The sequence below is a fragment of the Mytilus californianus genome, unplaced genomic scaffold, assembly GCF_021869535.1.
Source record: "Mytilus californianus isolate M0D057914Y unplaced genomic scaffold, xbMytCali1.0.p SCAF_1, whole genome shotgun sequence".
Taxonomy (NCBI): domain Eukaryota; kingdom Metazoa; phylum Mollusca; class Bivalvia; order Mytilida; family Mytilidae; genus Mytilus; species Mytilus californianus.
The window spans coordinates 12,336,957-12,361,670 of record NW_026262581.1 but is presented as its reverse complement, the minus strand read 5'-3'; the positions used below and the strand labels follow the sequence as shown (position 1 = coordinate 12,361,670).

General features: G+C 31.2%; 1 protein-coding gene across 1 annotated transcript in view; it reads right to left on the bottom strand.

Moving 5' to 3' along the window:
• Window positions 1–22,081, bottom strand: part of LOC127700695 (prickle planar cell polarity protein 3-A-like) — a 63,243-nt gene extending 41,162 nt beyond the window's left edge. Inside the window, exons 1-2 of the mRNA XM_052204329.1 lie at window positions 21,729–22,081; window positions 20,023–20,111 (exon numbers count right to left, since the gene is read on the bottom strand). Coding sequence (XP_052060289.1) covers window positions 20,023–20,111; window positions 21,729–21,803 — 164 coding nt within the window. The 5' untranslated portion in view covers window positions 21,804–22,081. The remainder of the gene's footprint in view (window positions 1–20,022; window positions 20,112–21,728) is intronic.
• Window positions 22,082–24,714: the final 2,633 nt, after the last annotated feature.

The following is a 24,714-nucleotide window of genomic DNA, read 5'->3' as shown; positions in this document are numbered from 1 at the left end:
AATGCATTCAAGATTTCAAATACACTTTTTTTAATTCATTCTTAAAGTTAAGTCATATCTTTTTATACACAATGTTCCTTGTGCATAAGTATCAAACTTTCTTTATGCATTCATGAAATTTCATTATACATATAATTTGTTATTATTAAGACGAAAACACCTTTGCCATTTTTCTTAAAGGACAGCCATCTTGTCTAAAAGAAATGGACAGATATGAAAGGTTGACCAGAAGGACAAACAGAGGAGAACTTGGAAATTCTGAATAGTAAATCACAACATCAAAAACAGCAAATGACTTGTATTTATCTAAGTTGTGGATGACTGACAGACATAAGGCAAATCTGTGCAATTCCTAATTGTATAAGCACAGACATGGATGACAGGTCTTTGTCCTACTGCCAAACAAACATCTCTTCTGAAACAATCAGATTTCTATGCCAGAATTAGATATGTAATTGTGCAAGAATTAGTCAATGTGTGTCTGTCGATCCCCTTTGGTTTATTCAAACACTTTTGAAAGTAAAAGATTTCCCAATCTGTTTCCATAGTAATGAGGAAGTGATAGTAATTTAAATGATTTTTGCAGATTTTGTCTGTTCTGCTAAAATACAAATTGATGAGCAGAAATAGATAAGTTATAAATCTGCCTGCATCTGTATAAACCCGACAAATGGCACTGTCAGTTTATGTTTTAGCAGTTACCTAAAACTAACTGCTTTAGAAGTACCAACAAAATGCTTAAGATAAATGCTGCTGCACACTTCACATTACATATATACTCTTGAAAAAAAAGCACTGCAGCTGTTCTGTTGTTTTTCAGAGTTATTCTTTCAAGTGAAAATAGTATGTACATTTCCAATGCTGAATCACCAAATGACGCTGATGGTTAATTATTCTTATTGAACCTAAGAAGTCAGACATTTAGGCTTGTACAGAAACTCTGACAAAAACTGATGTGTTTTCAAAGATTTAACAAGGTTTTAATTAGGAAATTGGTACAGGTACATTTCAAAAAAACAAAAATCAGCCAGTAAAACCAAAATACATCAAAGCAAACAAAAAATTATAATAATTTGATTCCTATATTCACTTCAATTTCACCTTTTTATTAAATACTGTTTGGAAAAATCCCTGTTTTCAATTTATGTATCAATGTTTCAGTAAATTATATATGTTTTATAATAGACTTAATGTTTATATCAGAGAAAACTAGACAAATGGCTTATAGCTGACAAGTTAAAGCTGATGTCACTCAGACTAAAACAGAATTCTAACTCACTATTATGAACAATGAAGAGAGGGGATATCAACATAAAACTTCTTTAAAAATTAATAAAATGCTTCGCTGAGCGCAGCCTGATACGACCGCACAGGTCGAACCCTGAACAGTTGGGGCAATTTTGGACACAATATTCATGCTTGACACTGTTTGAATTTGGATTGTGATCAAATTTTTGACATGATATACGTTTCTGACAAAAAAAATAAATGTAGTCAAAGATCTTAAAAATCTATTGCTCAATACTGTGCAATGGAAGATTTCTTCTTGAAACTTTTCAAAAATTTGAAATTTGAAAAATTTTGAAGAAAAAAAATATGAACTCCTTAAAAAAATTGGGAAAAAAATCCCCCCACAAACTTTTTGAACCCCCCCTTGGAGCAATTACCCCCACACTCAATCCAAGCCTTCCCTTTGTAGTATGGAACCTTGTAGTACAATTTTTTAGAGAGATCCATACACTTAAACACAAGTTATTGTCTTGAAACTAGAAAAATGCTTGTTTTTGGCCCCTTTTTTGCCCCTAATTCCTGCATGTTTGCGGCAATTACCCCCAAACTCAATCCCAGCATTCCCTTTGTGATATGAAACCTTGTGGTATAATGTCAGAGAGATCCATACACGTACACACAATTTGTTGTGGGGAAACTACAAAAATGCTTGTCAGTGTTCTCCCTAGATATTTCATTTAGCATCCTGGCAATCAGGGAAATTGGAAATACCATCTTGTTTCTAAAAATTATAGCATCACATCCATAACATAATCTATAAGAAAACCAATTCAGATAGCATCACATTCAAGAAATATAGCATCACATTAGCGTGTGAAAAGGCCCTGGGGAGAACATTGCTTGTTTTTGGCCCCTTATTCCTAAACTGTTGGTACCATAACCCCCAAAATCAATCCCAACCTTCCTTTTCATGTATTGAACCTTCTTGTAAAAATTTCATAGAGATCCATTCACTTAAACTAAAGTTATTGTCTGGAAACCAAATGTGTCTGCGGACGACGCCGACGACGCCGACATCATAGCATTATTAGAACCCAAAATTTTTTTTCAGTGGTATAAAAATTACATTTTCCATATACTACTAAAGACCTATAAAGTAATAGAAGGGTGAAATTATTTTAACCTAAAAACTGTCTGAATTTTTTTTTAACTTCAAATGTTGAATTATTTATAACATTACATAAAACTTAGAATAATGATTTATAGTCAAAAATGTTATTTTTTAAAACAGGTAACTGAATTCTGTTACTTTTTCAGATAAATGTCAAGTAAAAAATGAAGATTATCAACAAAACCTCCCATTTTTATCACCTTCAAACTAAAAATAATGGGTTGCTTTTCAGCACATCATATCAACTAAGAGATTTGCTTCATATAGGAAACATCTGCTATTGGGTACTGATACAGTACTATACAGTCCCAAGTCTTTCACAGATCCTAACTCCTACAGAACTTCATTGGCTTACAGCCTGAAAACATTTTGTCATAAAATTTTCACTGTATATTCACCAGAGACTGGGAACAATACATCTGTTGATAGAAAGGATTGGGTGAAAATTTGCCAGAGAATTGTGCCTTGCAACTACAATTTTCTGGTTGTTGAAAACATCAAACTAGCATGTGACTTTGACAAACTGTCCATTAAAAAAGTAGTCTGTCTGGAGCATTAATAATTTCTTATTATCAGACAGTTTATTTATACAAGTTATAGGAATGTCTTTCGGTTGATGAAAATAGTACAGCAGCATGTATCAGGAAATCTATATGTTACACTTGTATCTTCATGTCAGGACTATAAAGAATTTTCAATCAAAATCACACTGCAAGAAACTTCAATTTCAAAAGCAATAGACTTCTTTCCAGTAATGTCCTTCACTGGAAAAAAAAAGTTCGTCAATTATGTGTGCCTTTATAACTTCATTTACCAGATAGAGGGCCCTGTATCCCTTTACTATTAAAGTTCATCAAGTGATCGTCATTATACAGGATAAACAAGAAATAATGCTTCTTCCGTAGGTACTTAATCACAATTTCCTAATGACAGCAGTGCTGATTATCAGTCATAAGAATTTAATTTGCTGAAATATTTTTGTGCAATATAGCATCATATTTTTGCTTGCTCAACATGGGAAGGAAGTGACAATGCCGCTAAATGCATGAATGATGTTCACTAAAACCAAAGTTTTTGACGGAAATGCAACGAACTCAAAGTGGTCTATTGTGGACAAAGAGACAGCCTCAATGTTTAGCCCATTCCCTTTATATACATGAAAAGTCAATATAGCATTATATTTTTGCTTGCTCAACATGGGAAGGAAGTGACTGTAAACTTGGTTGGTTGATAATATATTATAACTCCAGCTCCTATGGAGATAAAAGTAAACATAACATAAATATACAGATATAACAGTGACAATGCCCCTAAACCCATGAATGATGTTCACTAAAACCAAAGTTTTTGACGGAAATGCAACGAACTCAAAGTGGTTTATTGTGGACAAAGAGACAGCCTCAATTTTTAGCCCATTCCCTTTATAAACATGAAAAGTCAATCTGCACTGCTTCTTTTTGATGCATACAGTGAAGTGGGAAATTTTCGTAAGGGCTTTGATGATAAAAAAAAATTGTCCCTCGTGTAGATTTGATCTAAAAATATACAGCCAGGGCGGGACTAGAAAAAAGTGAAAATAGTAAATTGTGAACAGTTATGTCCTATGAAATCACAAAACTTAATATCCCCCCAAAAAACCCAAACACTTTACAGTATGTCACCTCTAAGCAATATTTGACAAAGTTAAAATACTTGAAATGCAAATCAACCTTATGGTATAGAGGATCATCATGGATGTATGATGATAATATTTTGATTGGGAGGCAAACAAAATGCGATCACCATTTTTTCCAAAAATTTACTTGGTTTTGACAGTCAGAACAAGTACATTTTTAGCACTGTTCTCAAAAAAGGGTTCCTATTTGTGTTATCAACTTACAACCTCAGTGTTGACAGGCTTAAGTGATACAGTAGTTGGGACTATTTAGACCACTCGGCCACTGACGGCCCTCCAACATTCTGGATGAAAAGTACTTATTTTCATTTAAATCATCCCTGAAGTATATCAATGACTATTGATTGTCATTATAGTTTATAATTAGATCATGGCATTTCAAGTTACATTTCCATAAGTTTTGCAACTCAGCCATTAAAGTCTTTAACCATACTGTCGATTCATTTATTTTTCGTGGGTACCAATTTTCGTGGATTAAAGAAAATTTGTATTTTTGTGGATTAAAGAAAATTTGTATTTTCATGAATTAAAGAAAATTTGTATTTTCATGGATTAAAGAAAATTTGTATTTTCGTGGATACTTGATTTCGTAGTTTTTCCTAAGTCTGCTTAGAAGCCTATAGAAAATTTGTACTCCGTTGAACATTCAAATTTGTGGTTTACCTGTACTCTCAAAATCAACGAAAATTGGTATACAACAAGTAATGATGAATCCACAGTAATTAAACATTACACCAAGATCCTTCGCTTTGCATTTATTTGACTTTTTTTATCTTGTAAACATATTTTAATGCAAAGATAATATCAACCAGTTTTTGAGTTAAAAATGTGAACAACAAAAGTGTTTTTTGTGTAAAGAATTTTCTACTCAAAATATTGAAATAGTGCCATCTTTTGAATATTTTTGTAAAGGTCAATCTTTTTAATTCAAGACACTTGAATTACAAAGGGTAATGTTATTAAACCACTTTAAAATGAACAAACCAGTATCTAAAAAGTAAATATTAACTTGAAACCAGTTTATTTTATCAGGTGGACTTTTTATAAGGTGAAGTTTTGAAATAATAAAAAAGCTATTATGGTAACAATGAGCACTCATAGTTTTTTTTTTTGCTTCACAGAAATCTATAGCTATTGTCCAGTCAAATGTTGACACTATACCATCCTTTAGTATTTTGGCCATCATATCATTCTATGGTGATATATTATAATCAAAGACGAAAAAGTAATTTCCTTACTTATAGCTAACTTTGAGACTTCAAATAATGCGTAAATCTTTTTGATGACAATGAATGGAAGATCTAGTTATTTCTTTTTTTATTCATCAACTTTTATCAAAAACACATAAGAAAGGCTGAAAAATATGTTACATGTATAATGTGATTATATCATATAAACATTAATTAGCTGAGGGTCATAAACTTGTCAGAAACATGAAGACAGGTAGAATTATTGTATTTTCATGCGAAAAAATTTTTACACTTTCCAAATTTACGTGACGAAATTGATTTGAAATACTTTCGTCATTTCGAAAATCGTTTCGTAAAAGACGAAAGTGACGAGCGCTAGCAAAATCACTGATTATATGGTAGAAGTTTTAAAACATACTGGTAACAGAGGGGGGTGCGGGCCAGGGTGCACGGGCCCCCCTTTTGTGGGTAAAATTTGGTTGATTATTTACGGAATCACTGAAGCATGACTAAGCAGGCCCCCTCTTGTGGCAGTCAATGGGCCCCCCTAATGAAAATTTCTGGATCCGCCACTGGGTCATATTTATTTCAAAAACAATTGTGAACTGAAACTGCTTAGTGCATTCTGTTTAAATTAACATTTCCATAGCTTCAGCTTAAATTTTCAATGTGTAATGAAAAATATATGACAGAATAAAGCTACATTAAAAAAATCAACAAAAGAATTATAAATTATAAAAAGAATTGGAAAAGCCAACCTAGCCCAATAAACCTTTGACAATAATTATAATGACATGTAAAGAAAGTCGCTGTAAAAGTGCCAAATTATTTTTATCAAATATTAACACAAAAGGAAAACAGTATTTGTATTGTGATCTTATTTGCCACTTTTTTTTTGTATTAATAAAACTTTATGCCCACAATTGACCTGGTTAATTTAGTGTTCTTATAAAGGTCACTTGAAATGAAATAGCCAATGTATAGATTGTTTGTATACAGTATTATATCAGTACATGTACTAATATTTTATGACCACTTTCAGTAATAATACTACAAATGTCCTTCTAAAAACTAATAATAGGTGTTACCCTCATACTTTCTTATCTCCTAAGGAGGAGATCCCCATTGATCAACACAGAAGAAAGTGCAAGAGTTACAGCAACTGGATTTAAACATGAATGAGAATTTATACAAAAACAACATCATATAGTAAAATCCTTCACAATTTACAGTTTTTGCAATGCTTTCAAAAATAATTTAGGATATTTTCACTTGTAGGTGCATGAACTTCCCAAATAACTAAATTTATTTATTTTGGGAATTTTACTAATCAAGTTGTCATTAAAGTGTCAGATAGGATAAAAGAGGATTATTTCCAGGAGAAAGGAAGGATTATGAACAGATAGTTGTACATGCTTCCTATAATCATTTATTTGGCAAGAAAATCCCAAAAAACTTGGAACACCTGTAAATTTCATATCTAAACCACACGAAAAAAAATTCTGTCTATCTGCTTTTAAAATCAAATAAACTACTTTGTTTTAATGTTCCCAAGTCTTAAAATGTCTGTTTAAATATTGATTACATTTGTACAGCATTTCTTGTTCACATTGATTCTGTAATTCTACAATCTAGTATTTTAATAGTTGGAAATTTAACATTTTATATATGTATATGTACCAACAGTAAATTTTATAATCATAAAACCTGTATATAACATATAATAAATGTACCATGAACTTATTTTTAACAAAAAGTACACAAGGCCTCTGCAATTTATTACTTTAAACTCTTGTTAGATTTCACATGAGCAAAAACCCTACTGTTTTCAAATTAATATAAAGATCATATATACCCTTAATCTGCACTGTAACCTGTTATTAAGGGTCATAAAACGGACCACCTTACTGCCTTGAATCATTTGGTTGATATGAAACCCAACACCCTCAAATTACCAAAACCCAGTCATAATATTACCTCCCCTGTATTTAACACGAAATTTAATGCTGGTCATAAAACCACAGACCTGAGAGACAAGGGGATTCCTATGTACTGGTTATAGCCATGTATAAGGTTGATTGATTTTTGATCAAAGGAAGTGAAGCAATGAAATTCCATCCAGAGGCTATGTACTTCTAAACAGTCTAGCTGAAGATAAGACTCAAAGATTAGCATCTTGTATCCATGTGTTTTCCATGAAACGCTAAGGATTATGGCTGTGGGTCTAATTAAATATAATGAAATCAAGCTTTAACTTTGTATATAAACTTATTAAATCTTATCTGCATTGAATCTGAACAAATCAGAGTTACATGAATGGATCTTCTTGAGAAGATGGAATATCATTAGGATAAGATTTCAATTTTACAAGTAAAGTGCTAATCTTCAGAACTGTCTATGACTTGTTTTATTGTAGTATAAACAAAAGATTTTAGAATTTTCAATACTTTACCACTGCAGTTTATTATAAATTTACTATTTTCAAAACTATAATAAATAGTAACCATCATCATGGCTGGCTTGTTTTCAAACTTCAGGGTACAAAATTCTCATACTTTATAAGGATTGTACACAACAAGGACTGATATATGACTAAAGGATAATTAAATAGAATTTGAGCAAACTCATTTGGCCAGGCTAGCTACATTGGTCTTAATAAGTTAAAAGGTAAAAAGCTATGTGTTAAAAAAACAATAAATAAGTACAGCTAATATCAAATAAAATCACTGATTGATGGCACCCTAAACCCCAATTCCATTATCCTTATGTTTATAAATCATTGTACTTTACCTTGATTTAAGTCAATGTCAATTTAATTCCTCACCTATCTGCCTGACCTATTAAAAATCCAATTTTCTGCCAAATCTGATTTTTCTTATAAGGGAAAAATGACCATTCAATATAAACGTTTTGATAGTATCAAAGAATTAATTAGAAACAAATTGTCAAAATAGTTCATGAAAACAGGTTCTGAGTGTAACAGGGGGACATTTAGTTCTGACATGATTATATCTTTAATTGCCTGAAAGGTAATTTCAACAAATAAGTTCAGGATACTAAAGGTAATCTTTAAATTTGCAGATTTTGTAATCTGATAAGATTGGGAACAAACTTGGCATGTCATGATGGATAACAATTAACTTTATTTTAGTAATAATAATATAATAATTAATGATAATTGAGACATTAAAATGACATTTATTTTATATTGAATATCTTGTCCTAATTTGTATAATGTTAAAAACTATTTTGCTACAATTGTATCTCATTTATACTATAATGCAACCAGATACCAAATAGTTGAAAAAAAATAATTCTCATTTTTTCTCTTTTTTTTAGAATTTATTTTTTATCATAAAATTTTTGAAATGAACTGTTTAGCACATGATGATTGTTGTCTTTGCCTACACATATACATGTACCTACTGAATACCAAAAGAATAGGACCAAAAAAAGATAAACAAGACAATCCTGGACCAAAAAAATACAGAATTCTAAATGTGAACCAGTCACTGTCATACAAAAATATTGAGATAATGGTATTTCACAATATTTCAGTGTTGTCTAAACAAATATTATAACTAAGATTTGTCTATTGTACAAAATAGGGAATGGGAATTTCTCATCAAATTCCAAACCACTTCAAACATCGATGGGGCGACTGAATCACTAACTTTACTATAGAATGGGAAAGTTTGGATAAATTCATCACAATATTTACAAAGAGATAAAATGTATTTACTCTGGTTAGATTTACCTTATAACAGAGATTATCACCTTTAATGACATAATCATTGTATGGAGATAAACCTTTCTTCAAACAAAAAAAGGTCAACACTCAACTGCTACCAGAAACTTCTCAACAAAATTGTCACAATATTTTTATTTTTCGTTATCTATCCAAATATCAATATTTCAAAATTTTAGTCAAAGCTATCAGCACAGAATCATATCCAAAAGGTTTTGTCCTTTCACAATATGTTTTACAAAATTGCAGTTTGATTATTAATTCACCTCTATCTACCAGCTGATCCGAGTTTGTAGAAGTGAATTCAAACTGCAATTGCGTAAATCTTTTTAGCAATTGGTATTGTAAAAGGACAAAATCTTTTGAATATATACACAGTAAAGTAATTTGATCCTCTACCTCAATGCAACATATTTACTCAGAAGGGTCAATGTCATTTTACCTTTACTATACTTGGGTGTTGTATAGTTTTACTGATACTTTATGAAATATCTTTAAATTACAATAATTGTTTGATGAGCTTGAGCATATTTAGGTTTCATTGAATCTTTTATTACTGACTAGCTGATAATAAACCTTATACACAGGAAAGTCATAAGGAAAGTCAAATACAGAGTAATACTAAAGGAAAACATCAGTAATGTCGTCTCCTGGATACTCTGATATTTAATAAAGACCGAGAGCTTAGAACAATCTGTTAAATTAGTATCATAACAGAAATGACAATACATTCAATGTTGAGTTTCACACATTATTTAGATACTACGATAAAAGAAACAGATTCTAAGAACTGATTACGGCAGATTTTAAACATATCAATGATACTGGAACCCCATTCAGATGTGCAAAGGTTGAAAGACCTGGTGACAAAAGATCAGTACAATTACGTTGACGATCTGACAGTGTATTGATAAGTTTAAAATAAAATATTTAAGTCATTTAGAGTAAATATATCAAAAAGCTGAGGCAGATTTTAACATGTTATAATTTCTCAAGATAACAGTCTGCAAGAAGACATGTAACAGGACTGATTGATTGATTGTTGGTGTCACCTCTTTCTGCACTATTGGTTATGATTGAGGCTGCTAGCTGTTATTGGTAGAGGAAGGCAGAGTACATGGAGGTAACCACCAACCTGTGGCAGGATAACTGGCAATCCTAGTCAATTCCGACTGGAGTCAAATGCACCTGCCACATGCTGGGTTCAAACTCACTATCAGTGTTGACAGGCTCAGTGATACAGTAGATGAACTACTAAGACCACTTGGCCAATCAGAAGCCTGATGTAACAGGAAGAAATGTAATATTACAAGGACACATTATTCTGTCAACCTGTCTTTTCTATAACTCATAAATGCCACTTACTTTAAGAAGAAGCTGCAAATACCTCTTTTTCAAGTCTTTGTTTCAAAATTCAGGAGAAAAATGAAAAAATAAATAGAGTACCAACAACAACCTGCATACAAATAAAAATGTTCAACACTTCAAGAGAAAGTTACTTGTGCAATGGTTTAAATGGAGTGAAATGTATAACTACAGTAAATACAAGAAACAATGAAAATATAAACATACACAGAACTAAAGGACTACACATTCTTGTGGCATTGGACGGGTATGTAGTTGGATAATCTAGTCAGTGGGACTTCTCTCCAAACTATAGTTAAACAGTGTAGCATATATAAACAAGCAGTAAGATGTAAATGTGTGTGGTATGCTGGTTGAGTAACAGTTTTACAAAACTCCCCAACCTTTAATCTTTACAAAATTGTCAATTTCACAAATCCAGTGTCCAATAGAATGATTATTACCACATTGTAAAGGGAAAAGTCTTAATTCACAGCAGGACACTAAGCCCTAAGTAATCTTAATGTTCTTTAATAGAAGATGTCTAAATCTTTTCCAATTGCCTAAAAATTTTTGAAACAACTTTTTCAAATGGAATTTATTAATGGCATTTTATTCACAATTGAAGCTGTTTATCCGAATCATAAAATATTCATTCACAAGAATTTTTTAGGACATTAACACAGTATGGTTGAGATAACGGACTTGATTTGAAGGGTTAATATCCCAATATATTACAACATATATATAAATATATATATGCATTAATAATATCTAAGGAAATACTTCTCATCAAATATGTTTAACTTACTTGAAAAAACAACCCCCAGACTTAAAAAGATCAAACTAAATCCTTTCTACAGTATGTAAACTGAAGGGCATTAGTCTGATTTGTTTATTCTTTGATATACGACCTTGTCTAACCTTTCTTCAGGTAAAAAAAATGTATATTTTCTCCTTATATATTCAGAATTAACTTATTTTGAAAGAAAAAAGACAAACCTGTGGGCTGTAATAAATAAACATTTATGGTATTTTCTTTTGATCCAATGGTTAATTTTATGATTTGGATTAAGCTTTTTTTTATAAACATACATGTACATGTTTCAATGTCCCAATGCAATTTCCAATTCAGCTTGCAGTTAAGCAGATACAATTTATTGGTGTTAATGGTCAGCTGTCATGTTGGTATTTGCTTATGTTTTTAAAAAATACATGTTATTTTCACAAGTATCATAGTATATCCAGCAGATGATTGAAATAGGATTTGTGGTAAATGTCAATTTGATGACTTAACCAAACAATACAATATATAACAAGATTTTGAGGGTAACTGGAATTTGCTATGAATCTGATTGATGTATACTCCACAATGGACCATTTTTCTCCTTATATCATCAAAAAAGAGTCATCTACAAGTAAACCAATGGTTTTCTGCATTTTCCTAAAATTTGACAGAAAATAAGAGTAAATGTGCATGTCTTCCAGGGAAGACGTGTGTCGCCTGCAGTCACAAAATAATAGGTGCACAACTTCCATGTTCTGTTGAAGAATGTGTGCCAGTTTGGTTGAATTTTGTCATTTGGTTTTCACACCTTTGCTGTCAGGTGACATCAAACTTGCCATTGGTTTTAAGGCTTTATATTTTTTAATTTTTTTACTCAAAAAACAAACAGTCAAGGCAAAAAAATTGTGAAATTGGCAATTCCCTGGAATGTGTAGCCTTAACACAAGGTTAAATATTTTTTTGCTGTCGGTGCCACAGCTTGAACAAAATATGTAATCTATAATATGTAGGTAATTTGCACCTAGACACAGAAACAATTACCCTAACAATGTTTATCAACATTATCATTGGTCAGTTGTTATTGTTTACTGATAGAGCTCATCTTTCATTGGTCAGCCACAATACAAAATGATAATAATTGAATATAACCAAACAAATGAACAGACAAGTGCCAATTAGTTACCAGCTTAACCACAATATCTTCTCTAATTTCTGGACAGGTATCTAGTAATAATTACCACTTCATCAGCAGAATGTTGAGCGATTATAGAATTTCTATGGTTCTAAAAGTAAAAACTCTCTAAACTTCACATGCAAGCACATCTTAGATTAATTTTTTTACAGACAACAGTGTAAAAGTATTGACAAGTACATGTATCAGTGAATTCCTTCTATTAGATGATCATATAAGGCAGTTATGTCTGGTGAAAACAATGACATTTTAGAAAAGACCATTTGGAAGCCTAAGAATTTCGACTCAAATCTGACATACTACTAACAGTCATTTTAAAAAAATAGTGTAAGCAACAATGTGCATGTTTATCACTGTGTTAGACCTTAAATTACATTGTATCAGTAAAGCAGGTCAGCTTCAATCCTAAATTTAGCACTGTACCAGCCAGTAGTGGAATCCAGGACGCCTGGCACATTCTCTACCAAATGAACTAAAGAAGTATTCTACTAGTGCAGATAATAATGGGCGGTTATATATCTACCAGGTCAGGGGAGCAGTGAAGCAACATGTATACTGTTAAAGAAATTGCATGTTCAATCCTCTATCTGGCTTGCATGACTTGTATTAAGTCTGGTACAATCAAAATCTAAGAATATGAATAAATTAACAGAATTTCTTATACTTCAAGATGAATGAAAGTGTACTGGATTAGCAGAGATCTCTCTGGACCAATTAAACCAGTACATTTTTTAACAATTCTAGATAATTCTAACAGAAAAGTATATTCTTCACTTCTTTTCTTGGAGGAGACAATTCATGTTGAACAGCTTGACGTCTAAAAAATACCAAATATCTTTTCTTATCGCACTTCCTGTACTCCAAACAAATTCATATTCTACTAATTACAAAACCATAAAATCTTAAAATTAAGGAATGTCAGACTATTTGAAGAGACATAGTTTTCCCATTACATAACTTTTGCATTATGACCAAATTCTATTAAAATGTGCTTTTTATGACTGACACTCCCATTCATGATAGTGTCAATATTAAACTTTTTAACAATGGGAATCTTGACACAATCCACAAATTTAATAAAATTTTCTCCAGGTAAACAGTTTAGAGGGTAATAACGGAGATCTTCTTGTATGTATAAAATGATACTTTGTTTTGCATTACATGTCATTTAATCTGAGTCTTCAAAATTTTCTCTGAATACAACAAATATTCAAAAAAATGTTGTGATCTAAGTATTGGATAGTTAGATACAAGATGGAATATTCATGTATGTGCATATTCTTTCTATAATCTACACTTCAAAAGGTCCTCCATTGATAGCCAAATCATTGATAAATGAGCAACCAGTTTACTTGTTTGGGACTACTGCTGGGTCTTTAAGAAAAGTATACAAATGTTTGTGTAATGGCTTCTCAAGTATGGTTGAGAGGATGTATACTATAAATATTTAAATTAAGCAAAGTTAAATTGGATGTTAAGTATATAAATATACATAGGATTAATGCCTTATAACATCTGTGTTGATACATTTGGGTAGTGCCCACCCTTTCATGTAATATATTGGTAATTAGACACAATCAGCTGCTTCTATATAATTACCTGAACAAATGCTACAATGCACTAAGAACAGAGTGAAAGAGGCTTTAAGGAATGGTAATGATATTTGTACAAAGATTTTTTGAAGCCTACACAAAAGTCAATCTGAATCTGTGCTACAAATCCTAAATTGTGATTATTAAAGTGGTCTAATTCTTCTGAAAGATTCATTCCTGTATATGTTTTTCTGTCGAAAAATTGCTCCTAGTTAAATGTAAGATTTATAAATGTTACCAAAGACAATTTATTGAGCAAGTTGTCAATCATGTAAATGTTGTTACCATAATCCAAGCTTCTCTAAACAAAAAAACAGGAAAATTTCATTTTAAACCTTCTTGGAATTGGTATAAGTGGTAATCTGAGAATGGTGCTTAACTTAAATGGTCTTAATGGGTTTTTCCTCTTGGGCCAAAAGACATTTATTTATAAAAAAAAATACACAATGAAATGTTTTACATTTGGGCATGTTCTGAATGACAAGAGAATCAAAATGTAAGAGTTTTCTGATAAAAATTGACCAGTGACAAAATAATCCTTAATGAAACTCCACAAAGAATACAAACAAAGCTATTAATTATGTTACATTTGAGATGGAAGCTTAATTTCATTTGATTGTTCAGATTATGATATTATGTAATACATTTTGTGAATATTACTTGTGGGAATTAATAAAGTATATGTTTTAAATATTTTATATTTGGTTTGCTGCATCTTCATGATTGACATTTGTAGTCTTGTTTTTCTTCTGGTTTCCAATCCCTAAAGGAATTTACCATCTCAATTTATCCATGTATTATACTTCTTTAAAAAAAAAGAATATTGTTTTCTGTATTCCATCCCTTAATGAATAAAATGAGATGTTGGCCAGTGATATGGGGTAAATGTAAATGAGACAGCAACCCAAAAAACAAAATGTTTCCTCAAAAAGACATCTAGACAAGCTCCCAATAACCCTGGGTGTAGACTTGTTATGAATAAATTCAACAGAAAATCTGGCCACATTTCTGACATGTGAACAGAGAATGAGCATGCATTGCCTTTCAAAACCAAGCAATGACTTTTTTCAGGATTTGTAAAGGTCCAGCCATAAATGAACTCATTTTCAATGAAAAAAAACTTAACTTTTATCCGTAATTTGTTTCCTATTAATTCACAACTCCCTTGAATGTGTCTGTCAAGAAATGCCAGATTTGCCATGAGATCTGAGAGTTTGTGTTGTGTGTTCTATACACATGGTTGAAAAATAAATCTTGACCAATGATGTCTAGTAGTAAATTTATAATATCCAAATGTGAAACCACTTATCTTGTTGCATTCTATCTCTGGGCTTGAGTGCCTGATCTGGACAAGAGACCTTTCAATGCCAAAATTATCTTTTTATTACATTCAACATTAAAGTTTTTGAAGGACAGACCTACAACTCAACTGCACATTTGAAATCTGGCTTTTGGTCCTGACCCCAAGTCAAAGTTTTATCAGACAATAAACATCACAATATGTATGACAACAATGAAAATAAAGACATAAGTAAGAGATAATACAATTTACAGACATAAAATAGTATGATTATGTCCTATAAATGTCTTAATAGACCAACAACCTCACACCTGAGTCCAGTAATAATACCATTAAACATCCAAGATTTGGCTTTAATTGGCCTAGGGACAAGTCAGTTTGACATTGTGTGTATTTTCACTATTTTTACTACTTTCAAAATATTTTGAATTAGATATACATATTAATCCTTGATAAGTGACTTCTTATAAAAATAAAGACTTTAGTATTACTTTTTCATTGGTCATTTTTAAAAGTACAAATAATTTGAACATTAAGGCTAATATAATCAACGTTTTTTTTCTCTGGGTAAATAAAAACAAAGACAAGCAGTACAATAAGCCTTGCAGATAATTTTTATCAAATCCTGAGGCAAAAAAACAATTCAGTTATTATTTTACTGGTTAGACTAAAATTAAGGTAATTGTCTTTCTATTATAATATCTAACTTTTTTGTAGCTAAGCTGCTTTAACAAGTACATGCTGAATGTCCAGGTTTAATCATGTAATGTGATAAAAATACTCTTATCCCTAAAAATGACTACTATCAAAACAAATTACTCTTGGTACCCTAGTACAAACAGTAGAAAACAAATTACTCTTGGTACCCTAGTACAAACAGTAGAAAGTTAATTGTCAAGCCATCAACAGTGGTAACCTACAACAATTATAAAACCATTAACATTTTTCCATTAATTGTACCACTGTGGTATTAATTTCCCATCTAGCCTACCAAGGACATTATGGATTGGTAGGAATTCATTTAAGTGTTCCCTATCAATGAGGATAATCAAATGGAATTTATTTTTCAACAATCCACATGTGGTTTATCATATTGTAGTACTTTTACATGAACATGTTTAAGACTTAGCATGTGTTTTATTGTTTAATTTTCTCCTTGCATTTTATAATTGACTGTAACTGCCCTTAGAAACAATTAGCTGCATGTTGCATGAGAATTAATTAAAGTATTTTGTTATGTGCAGCTTTTAGTGGTTTCTAGAGTGGAAAATGCTTCCCTAAAATATTCTAAGTTGTTGTAATTAGTTGTCTGGACTAAAAATCAAGCCACAAGTATCATTTACAATGTAATATCACTGTACTTACACACCAGTTGTTTCCTTATCTAAAGCTGGGACTATTATCCCACGTTTAAAACATCAATATGATAATTTCTTTTAGAAAGTAAACCAGTTTTTAATTCCTGTCCCATAACAAAACAGATTGACCATACCTGGAGTGTATGTCCTTAACTTTAGATTAAAATAAACATCTGGTTATGACAAAGTGACAACTTTGGATATTTCCTTTAGGTATTGTGTGGTAATTGACAACTTTATATTGATTTATAATGATATTCATAAATCATCACCAAATTAGGTAAATCAATAAATAACGAAACTTAGTGTCAAAGCATACATGTATACAAGGTATTATGACATTCACACTTCATTGTTGAAAGATGTAAATGTACAAATTGTAAAATTTCCCATCAGTAATGTGTATTTGTAATTTTTAAGCATATTTGTATACATTTCTGAAGCATAAAGAATTCATTTAAAACACATCATCATCATGTCTATATATATATGAAGAAATCCTTGTTATCCCTTTCTTATACTGCTTTTAAAAATGCCATTGCAACTTCTTTGTCAATTTACAAATTTGATATACAGTAGATTGATTATAGACAACAGAAGTTAACTTTTCCGATGTTCAAATTATATATATCGTTATCAAAACACGAACAAACAAAAAACAGAAGGAATCACATGAATTCAAAATGATTGAGACCAGGCCTGTTTGAACTCTGAACCGGGTTCTCAGAGTATTACCAATTGAGCTGGATTTCTTGTTGCTCACAAACATCAGTCACGCAATCAAAGATAATCCAGTGGCAAAGGTTCACATAATGTTATGATTTAATTATATTTTATCGTATTTCTAAATAAAGTGATATATATATACACTGATTGCCTTCCAGAATTTTACAAGTACAATGCAAATTTTTAGTTTTCGTTTCAACTGTGCAATATAAAAAGCATTGTGTTTTGTGACTGGACTTTTAGTATCTTGCGATTGCCTTTACACTATGTAATGGACTTAAGGAAAATTGTGTATCTATATTTTCCATTCAACTTTATAGTGTTTTACCACATATATACATTTTGTAACAGTATGTATATGAATGAAAAATTAATTTATGTTACATCAGGAAATATTATAACCATTACATAGGGTTTTTTTAAAAGATATTACATACGGTTTTTTAAAAGTTACATAAATTTCAATCAGAGAACCATATAAATGTATTGATCAAATTCAAAAACCTTGAAAACCTTGCTATCAAAACTGCACTTACAAAGTATTAATTTACCCTGAAAATAGTTGGGTGTAATAAAACTATTGATCAGGGTTTAAAACCTTTTTGAATTTAAAAAAAATTGACTGCGAAAAAGCCAACACATTAACAGGTATATTAATAAATCTTCAGTCAAAATTTGTTGATTTTACACAGATGGAATCCTGCCAAAGAAAGAGACATTACTTGAATAAATTAAACAAATATATGACAATTTCCCTGAACCCCTGTAGTTTGGAGATATTCATTGATTCAATACTTTAAATGTAAACAAATCAAAAATCTACATGTATGCATTGGTCTTAAAACATACATGTTGACATGTCAAACATGGAGATTCAATTTTCTAAATCAAATTATGAATTTCAAATTCAGGTTTTATTTTTTTTTTTTACAGTATTGTATATAACTTACAGTTAGGCATCAGGAGTCGGTTTCACAAAAAAACCAAACGACTAAGATTGATTGTAAGTATATTGAATTATTCATGACTTACGATCAATCTTAGTCGTAAGTCTTGTTTTTAAACGACTCCAGACATTTCAGAGCATGTTTGATTTGATTTTTGTGTAAGGACAGGAAGTGAAATGATATATATATAAGAAAGAGATCTTCGTAGCATCAAATGTGCATAGTTAGTTTTCTCGTTTGAATTGTTTCAAATTTGTCAGTTCAGGGTCTTTTATAGCTGACTATGCGGTATGGGTTTTACTCATTGTTGAAGCTGTACGGTGACCTACATAATGTATAGTTGTTAATTTTTGTGTCATTTGTTCTCTTGTGGGGAGTTGTCTCATTGGCAATCATAACACATCTTCTTATTTTTGTATAAAGTTCTTATCATAATTTGTCAATCCATTTTTTTAGTTAAACTGCCCAGAGAAAAATGTTTCACATTTTATAAAAAAAAAAGTATTCGTTACACTCATGAGGGGTACCCCGTTTCCACCAAAATACTAAATGTAATGCCACATTTAAATACAAATTTGTATACACTTAAAAAAACAACTGGCAAAGAAACAGACCTTTCATTGCTGTTCTTTGTCTTTAAAGATAATAATCCCTTCAACATGGAGCAAAGGCTCATCATATTTGTGAATCTCTATTTAAACATTTTATCAACTATTTTGCATAAGTAGCTTAATTAAATGTATAAAAAATGCTGATCACTAAACATTTAAGAAATCGGTTGCATTAATTGATGGAAAATGTCTACATGAATGTGGTCAAACTGAATAGTTATTTTCATGGCAAAATGAAGTGAGGTCACACAATCTGGTGAATTTCTTCCTTTTGTTCTAGAAATATATAATAGTAGAACTGGTCCATTCTTGAACATTTCTTATTGTATATTGTATTCTAAAAGGACAAATGTTTAGTTAGTTACATTTAACTAAACATTTCCCAAATTTAAAGAAAAAATATTTGATTTACATTGTGGCTTTAGTAAACTTTATGAACTGGAAACTAGACCCTTGAATATTATCTTAAATGAATTGTTTATTCAGAAAAAAATCTGACAATGATTTTTGACAATGAAATTTGTACCCAAATTTAAATGTCAGAAAGCATTGATAACATGAATGAATAAACTGTTAAAACCACAACTAAACTAACAAACTGTACTGATTAAACACCATACATGTATCTAATAAATTTGCACCTTAAGCTTATAACTGCAATCTATTAATTAACATACCTGTAGTTCTACATTCAAGTGCATTTCAAATCTATGCTGTTTGAGACAGTGGCATATTCTTACACTTTATTGCATGTTCAATTAATAATGCATTGTGTTTTTATGAATTCCACTTGTCATGCATGAGACTCATTTCTCTGAAATCTGCCTTCACAAGAAATTATTACAACGCTGTAACCCTTCCCCATCAAAATGACTTCAATAAATATGAAAAAACTAAAAAGTTCCATCCTTATGTACAATGTTAACATTAACATTGACGTTCTAGAACCTGAAATCAAGAACAAATTGTGTTCTAGAACTAATGTCAAGAACTTTCTAAGTTATTCAAAACAGTTTTTGCAATTGATGCTCTAGAAAAGTTCTACAAAGTTCAAGAACTAAAAACCTGTTATAGAACATCTTCACAGGGGAGCTCAACAGTAGTCAAAGCAATAACTATAAAAGTCTTGGCCTAAAATACAACTGACTTACCTCCAATAATGCAGCTCAAACCCAGGACATACATTTGGACAGTTAGAACAAGGCCTCCCAGCTTTTATTCGATGTGCTAAAGGGGGACCCTGTAAATACAAAAAAAAGTAGAGTGAAAATCTTTTATATTTGGAAATTCCTTAACACATGTACTGTTGCTGTGCTGAATTGTTTTAACATGTTTGTAATTAAAAATTATTACCTAAAACCTATCTGACCCTATTCATTGATAATCAAGTAGAAATTGCTTATTTGCTACAACTTAAAATTATTAAGTATTCCCTTAAAAAGAAACCAAAAAATATGACAAAAGTTTTCCTTGTACAATGAGTGTTGTAAAATTTTTAACTATCAGCAAGCAGGACTGGTGGCTGCAATGCTGCTGCGCATGTAACAGCTAATGTAAAAATTGCTTACACACTAGAACTGGACATTATCATGCTGCATACCAAATATAAAGTCCTTCCCGTCCATAGACAACAAGAAAAGTTTAATGAAAGTTTTCCTTGTACAATGAATGTTGAACAATTTCAAGCTACATGGTGTATCTGCAAACAGGATGGATGAAGGGACAGAAGAGTGAAGTGGGGCTGTTACTAGATCCGCTCGATATAACAGACTTTCTATTAAATTACAACAACTGCATTGCTTGAATCTTGCAATAATATGCAGTACATCAAACAAGATTCTGTATAGAAACACAATATGTACATGTTCTTGCTTTATATCTAACAACGTTTTGGCTGCAAATTTACAGGAATATCCAGGGTGGTTATAAAATTCTATAGAATTAATGGTCCTGATCCTGTTGAAAAAAACTCCAATATGTACTTATACTTTCATGTACAAAAACTGTATGTAGATATTGCAGAACTATAGACAAATAATGCACGTGTAGGAGTTGTAAGTCTTACAATTATATTTAATATGATATGATAAAGAAAACTTTGCTAAAAACATAAAATTGGTATGAAAAGCTATATTGTTCATTTATCTGCTAATAGTTTTAATACATATGAAAAGTAGAGAGTTGGGCAACTTTATGATAAGTTTTCAAAATTATATTAAATCTTACATTTTAGCTTTTCGGTGAAACACTCATATAAGCCGTTGAAGGTATCTCAACTCACACGACGTTATCAATGAAGTTTGACAGAATTTCAAAATTGCATTTGTTAGTTAATTAACTAATTAAAAATATATAAATAATGTTCTTTGAGATATCAATGAAAAAGCAGAAACTATTAATATATTGTAATATGAATATATGCATCTTGTATGTGTACACATGTATGAACTCATTAATTGAAAAGTCAAAATTAAAAAAATATATGATTGCTGAACAATTTGGATTAGGGAAAAGTTCCCTTAATGAGTCAATATGCCTTAACTCTTAATAAATCATTTAAGTGGAATCCTTTTAAGTGTCAGTATAAAAAAAAAGGATATTTTTTCCTATGGTTGGTTTTACATGTTTTATGAGTTGTTGACTTGTGTACAACCGTTTAAAATTTAAATCTTATGAAAAAGGGTTCGAAGGATTTTTATGAAAAATAAAGGTAAATAATTTAATTCATCAGATCTACACAACATAATGAACTAATTTCTATTATGGTAATTTCAGGAATAAAAGATCGTTGCAGGTGCCCGTTGTTGTTTTTTTTTAAACTTTGCTGTACAATGAACATAAAAAATACTTTACTTACAGAATTGTAACATCCCTTTTCATCTACCATGAAAGATGGACTTAAACTTGGGGAATGACCACCACAAGCAGCCATCCTGAGTTTCTCTTTTCTTGGAAGATGTTGTCAAATAGCACTCACATTTTTAAACACAAACAAATGTTTTGTCCAACATGTGGACGCCGCTTATATTCACAAATAGCAAGCCCACCCCTTTTACACTTGAAAACTCCTAACTAAAAGTTATTTTAAACAATGCAATTCACTAATTAAAATTGATAATTAATTCCAAATTAAATATTAAAATCCTTCGTGAATAAAATATCCTCGTCTTCAATGGTTGTCCGTTGACAGTGGAAAAGATTTTGATAATTTTAAACGCTCATGAATATTGACTCCGCCCACAAGGTGCACGTCACATTAGGATGAGTTCTCCAGCTGTTGGGAACTATCGGATTTCATTTGATTACACTTTGATTGCAGTTCTTAATTACTAATTAAGCAAAACCGATTATAAGTTACAAGAAATGTGAAATTTTTAATCCGTTTGAGTTTTAGTAGTGTATAACGTCTTTGATGTCTAATTAGTTATATTAAAAAGAATTTTACCATTTAAAAAGGTGTAATCTCCCCCAATCAACCCGTGAGAAAAAGTGACTTAACAAAAGGATTAGGACGACCTGTTGGTGTCTTTTTCTTCGGAAAAGGTTGTTTTGTTTATTATTTCTTTTGAGGATTTCACAAACATAAATATCACCAGCATTTTTCATGTACCTGTGCTAGTATGTTAGGGTAATAGTCCCATACATGTGTAGGTTTAGTACTACAACACATTATGTGTTATAGTAGTCTCAGGTGTTATGTAGTCTCAAGTTCGAACACAGATGTATAATACATATTAACTTTGATCTCAGATATTATATGTCTCGGGTTGGGATGAAATTTCTTGTTCGATTGAGTGTTCGCTTCTATTTTATGTTACATTTTGGACCAATTTGCCGCGGTTACATTAAACCAGATACATATATACACATGTATATGTCTCTGATTAAACTGGGACCTATGTGGTACCAACAATTAGAAGGTGCAGCCTATAACTCGTTCGCCGATACAAATCACAGAAAATTAAACTGTTGGTCCCATAAAATCTAAAATTTTCCCAAACAAACACACGCACACACCTGGTCAATACATTTTTAAAGCACCAAACAATTATCATATTGTGTTATTAATTTTTTCTCAAAAGTGCAAAGGAAATATATGACAGCACGTAAGACCACACAAAAAAATTTAACCTCCCAAAAATATTACATGCCTGCTGTTAAGATAGATGTCCCTTTTCCCACCAAATCAGACTGGACATGCCGAATTTACGTCTTTTAGATTTTGACAGTAACTGTTGTTAATATTATTTTAACAATTTGACAGACCACTGAATTGGGTCTTATCTTTTTACAGCAGAAATACTTAAGTGAAAAAAAAGAACTTCCATAATAGCACACAGTAGCCTAAATCTTCAAAGAAATATCTCATAATGATTTGTTTTGTTATTCCAAATTTAAAAGGGTACATATATGAATTTTATATATCAATTAAGGTACAGCCACTAAAGATAAAGTTTTTAAAAAATTATACAGTATGTATGTATTTCCATTATCTGGTATTCTGATTGTTTGTTGATTCGTGGGTTAGAATTAGGACTAATATGCATGTATTAGTCCCAGGTTATACTCTAGGGAAGCCTACTATTTTATGCGAGTAGTGGATGTTTTTAGTTCTTGAACATCTGTTACATTTCACTCAAACCTTGATAAAAACATATGAAATTAAGAAATTTCAATCCCCAAAAATCTTTTTGAACATATAACCGGTAATGTACGTCTTTAACTCTGCAAGTGTGATAGAGTAGTCTCCCTTTTCTGACTAAGAATAAATAGGTAAAGAGAAACAATACGGAGCATCAATATGACAATAACTAAATGATTTAGAGAAATACAAATAAATAAACAAAAAATTTCTTGAAAGATAACAAACAAAATCTATGAAAAAAGAGGTACATATCGCTAGAGGTTTTAACTGATTTTATCTTTAAATTGACTCAATGCAAAAATTCAAAAACAGACAAAATTTACATTTGTCTTTATTCAACATAATTAAAAAACTTATTCCCGTGTCAGAACTGACCGATACATGGCTGTTTAAAGTCAACTCGCAAGATAAATGCATTATAAGGACTAGAACGTGTTAAGGTGATCTGAATATAAACAGTGCTTTGTTTTGGATCGACATGCTGAGTCTGATTTTCAACGTACTAGTTCACAAGGTTAACATTCCGAAGGAATACATGACCATACCCTGGCACATTATTCTGAATTCTTACCGACCAATCTTTGCTCTTACTCTTTATTCCAGTTTTCCATAGTATTACTTACTGTTTGTGGAAAACCATGTCATGCATGCGAACGTATACATGCACATAAACTGTGCTGTCAGTAAAAGAACATCTAGAATCTTGATGCCATTAGTTTTTCTAGAACATTTTGTCACGCCAGTATGTGAGTGTTCTTTTTTTTTTTACATTATATAGAATTAATAATGGAAACGGGGAATGTGTCAAAGAGACATCAAATCGACCAAACAGCAGAAAACTATCCAGGGCCACCAATGGATCTTCAACGCGATAAAATCCAGCACCCGGGGGCGGGCTTCAGCGGATCCCCTTAACAATGATGTATACTAGTTCAGCGAAATGGACGCCACACTAAACTCCGAAACATTATGAAAAATTAAAAGACACACAATACTAACAAAGCCGGCTAGAGGTTCCTGAGACTTTGGACAGGTGCATAAATGCGGCAGGGTTAAACATGTTTTGCGAAATCTCAACCCTCCCCTATACCTCTAGCCAATGTGGAATAAACAAACACAAATATCTTCCTATAACGAGGTTCATGTATTAAAAAAATTAAAAAAGTTTCATTTAAATCTGTGCTGGGATGTTTGTTAA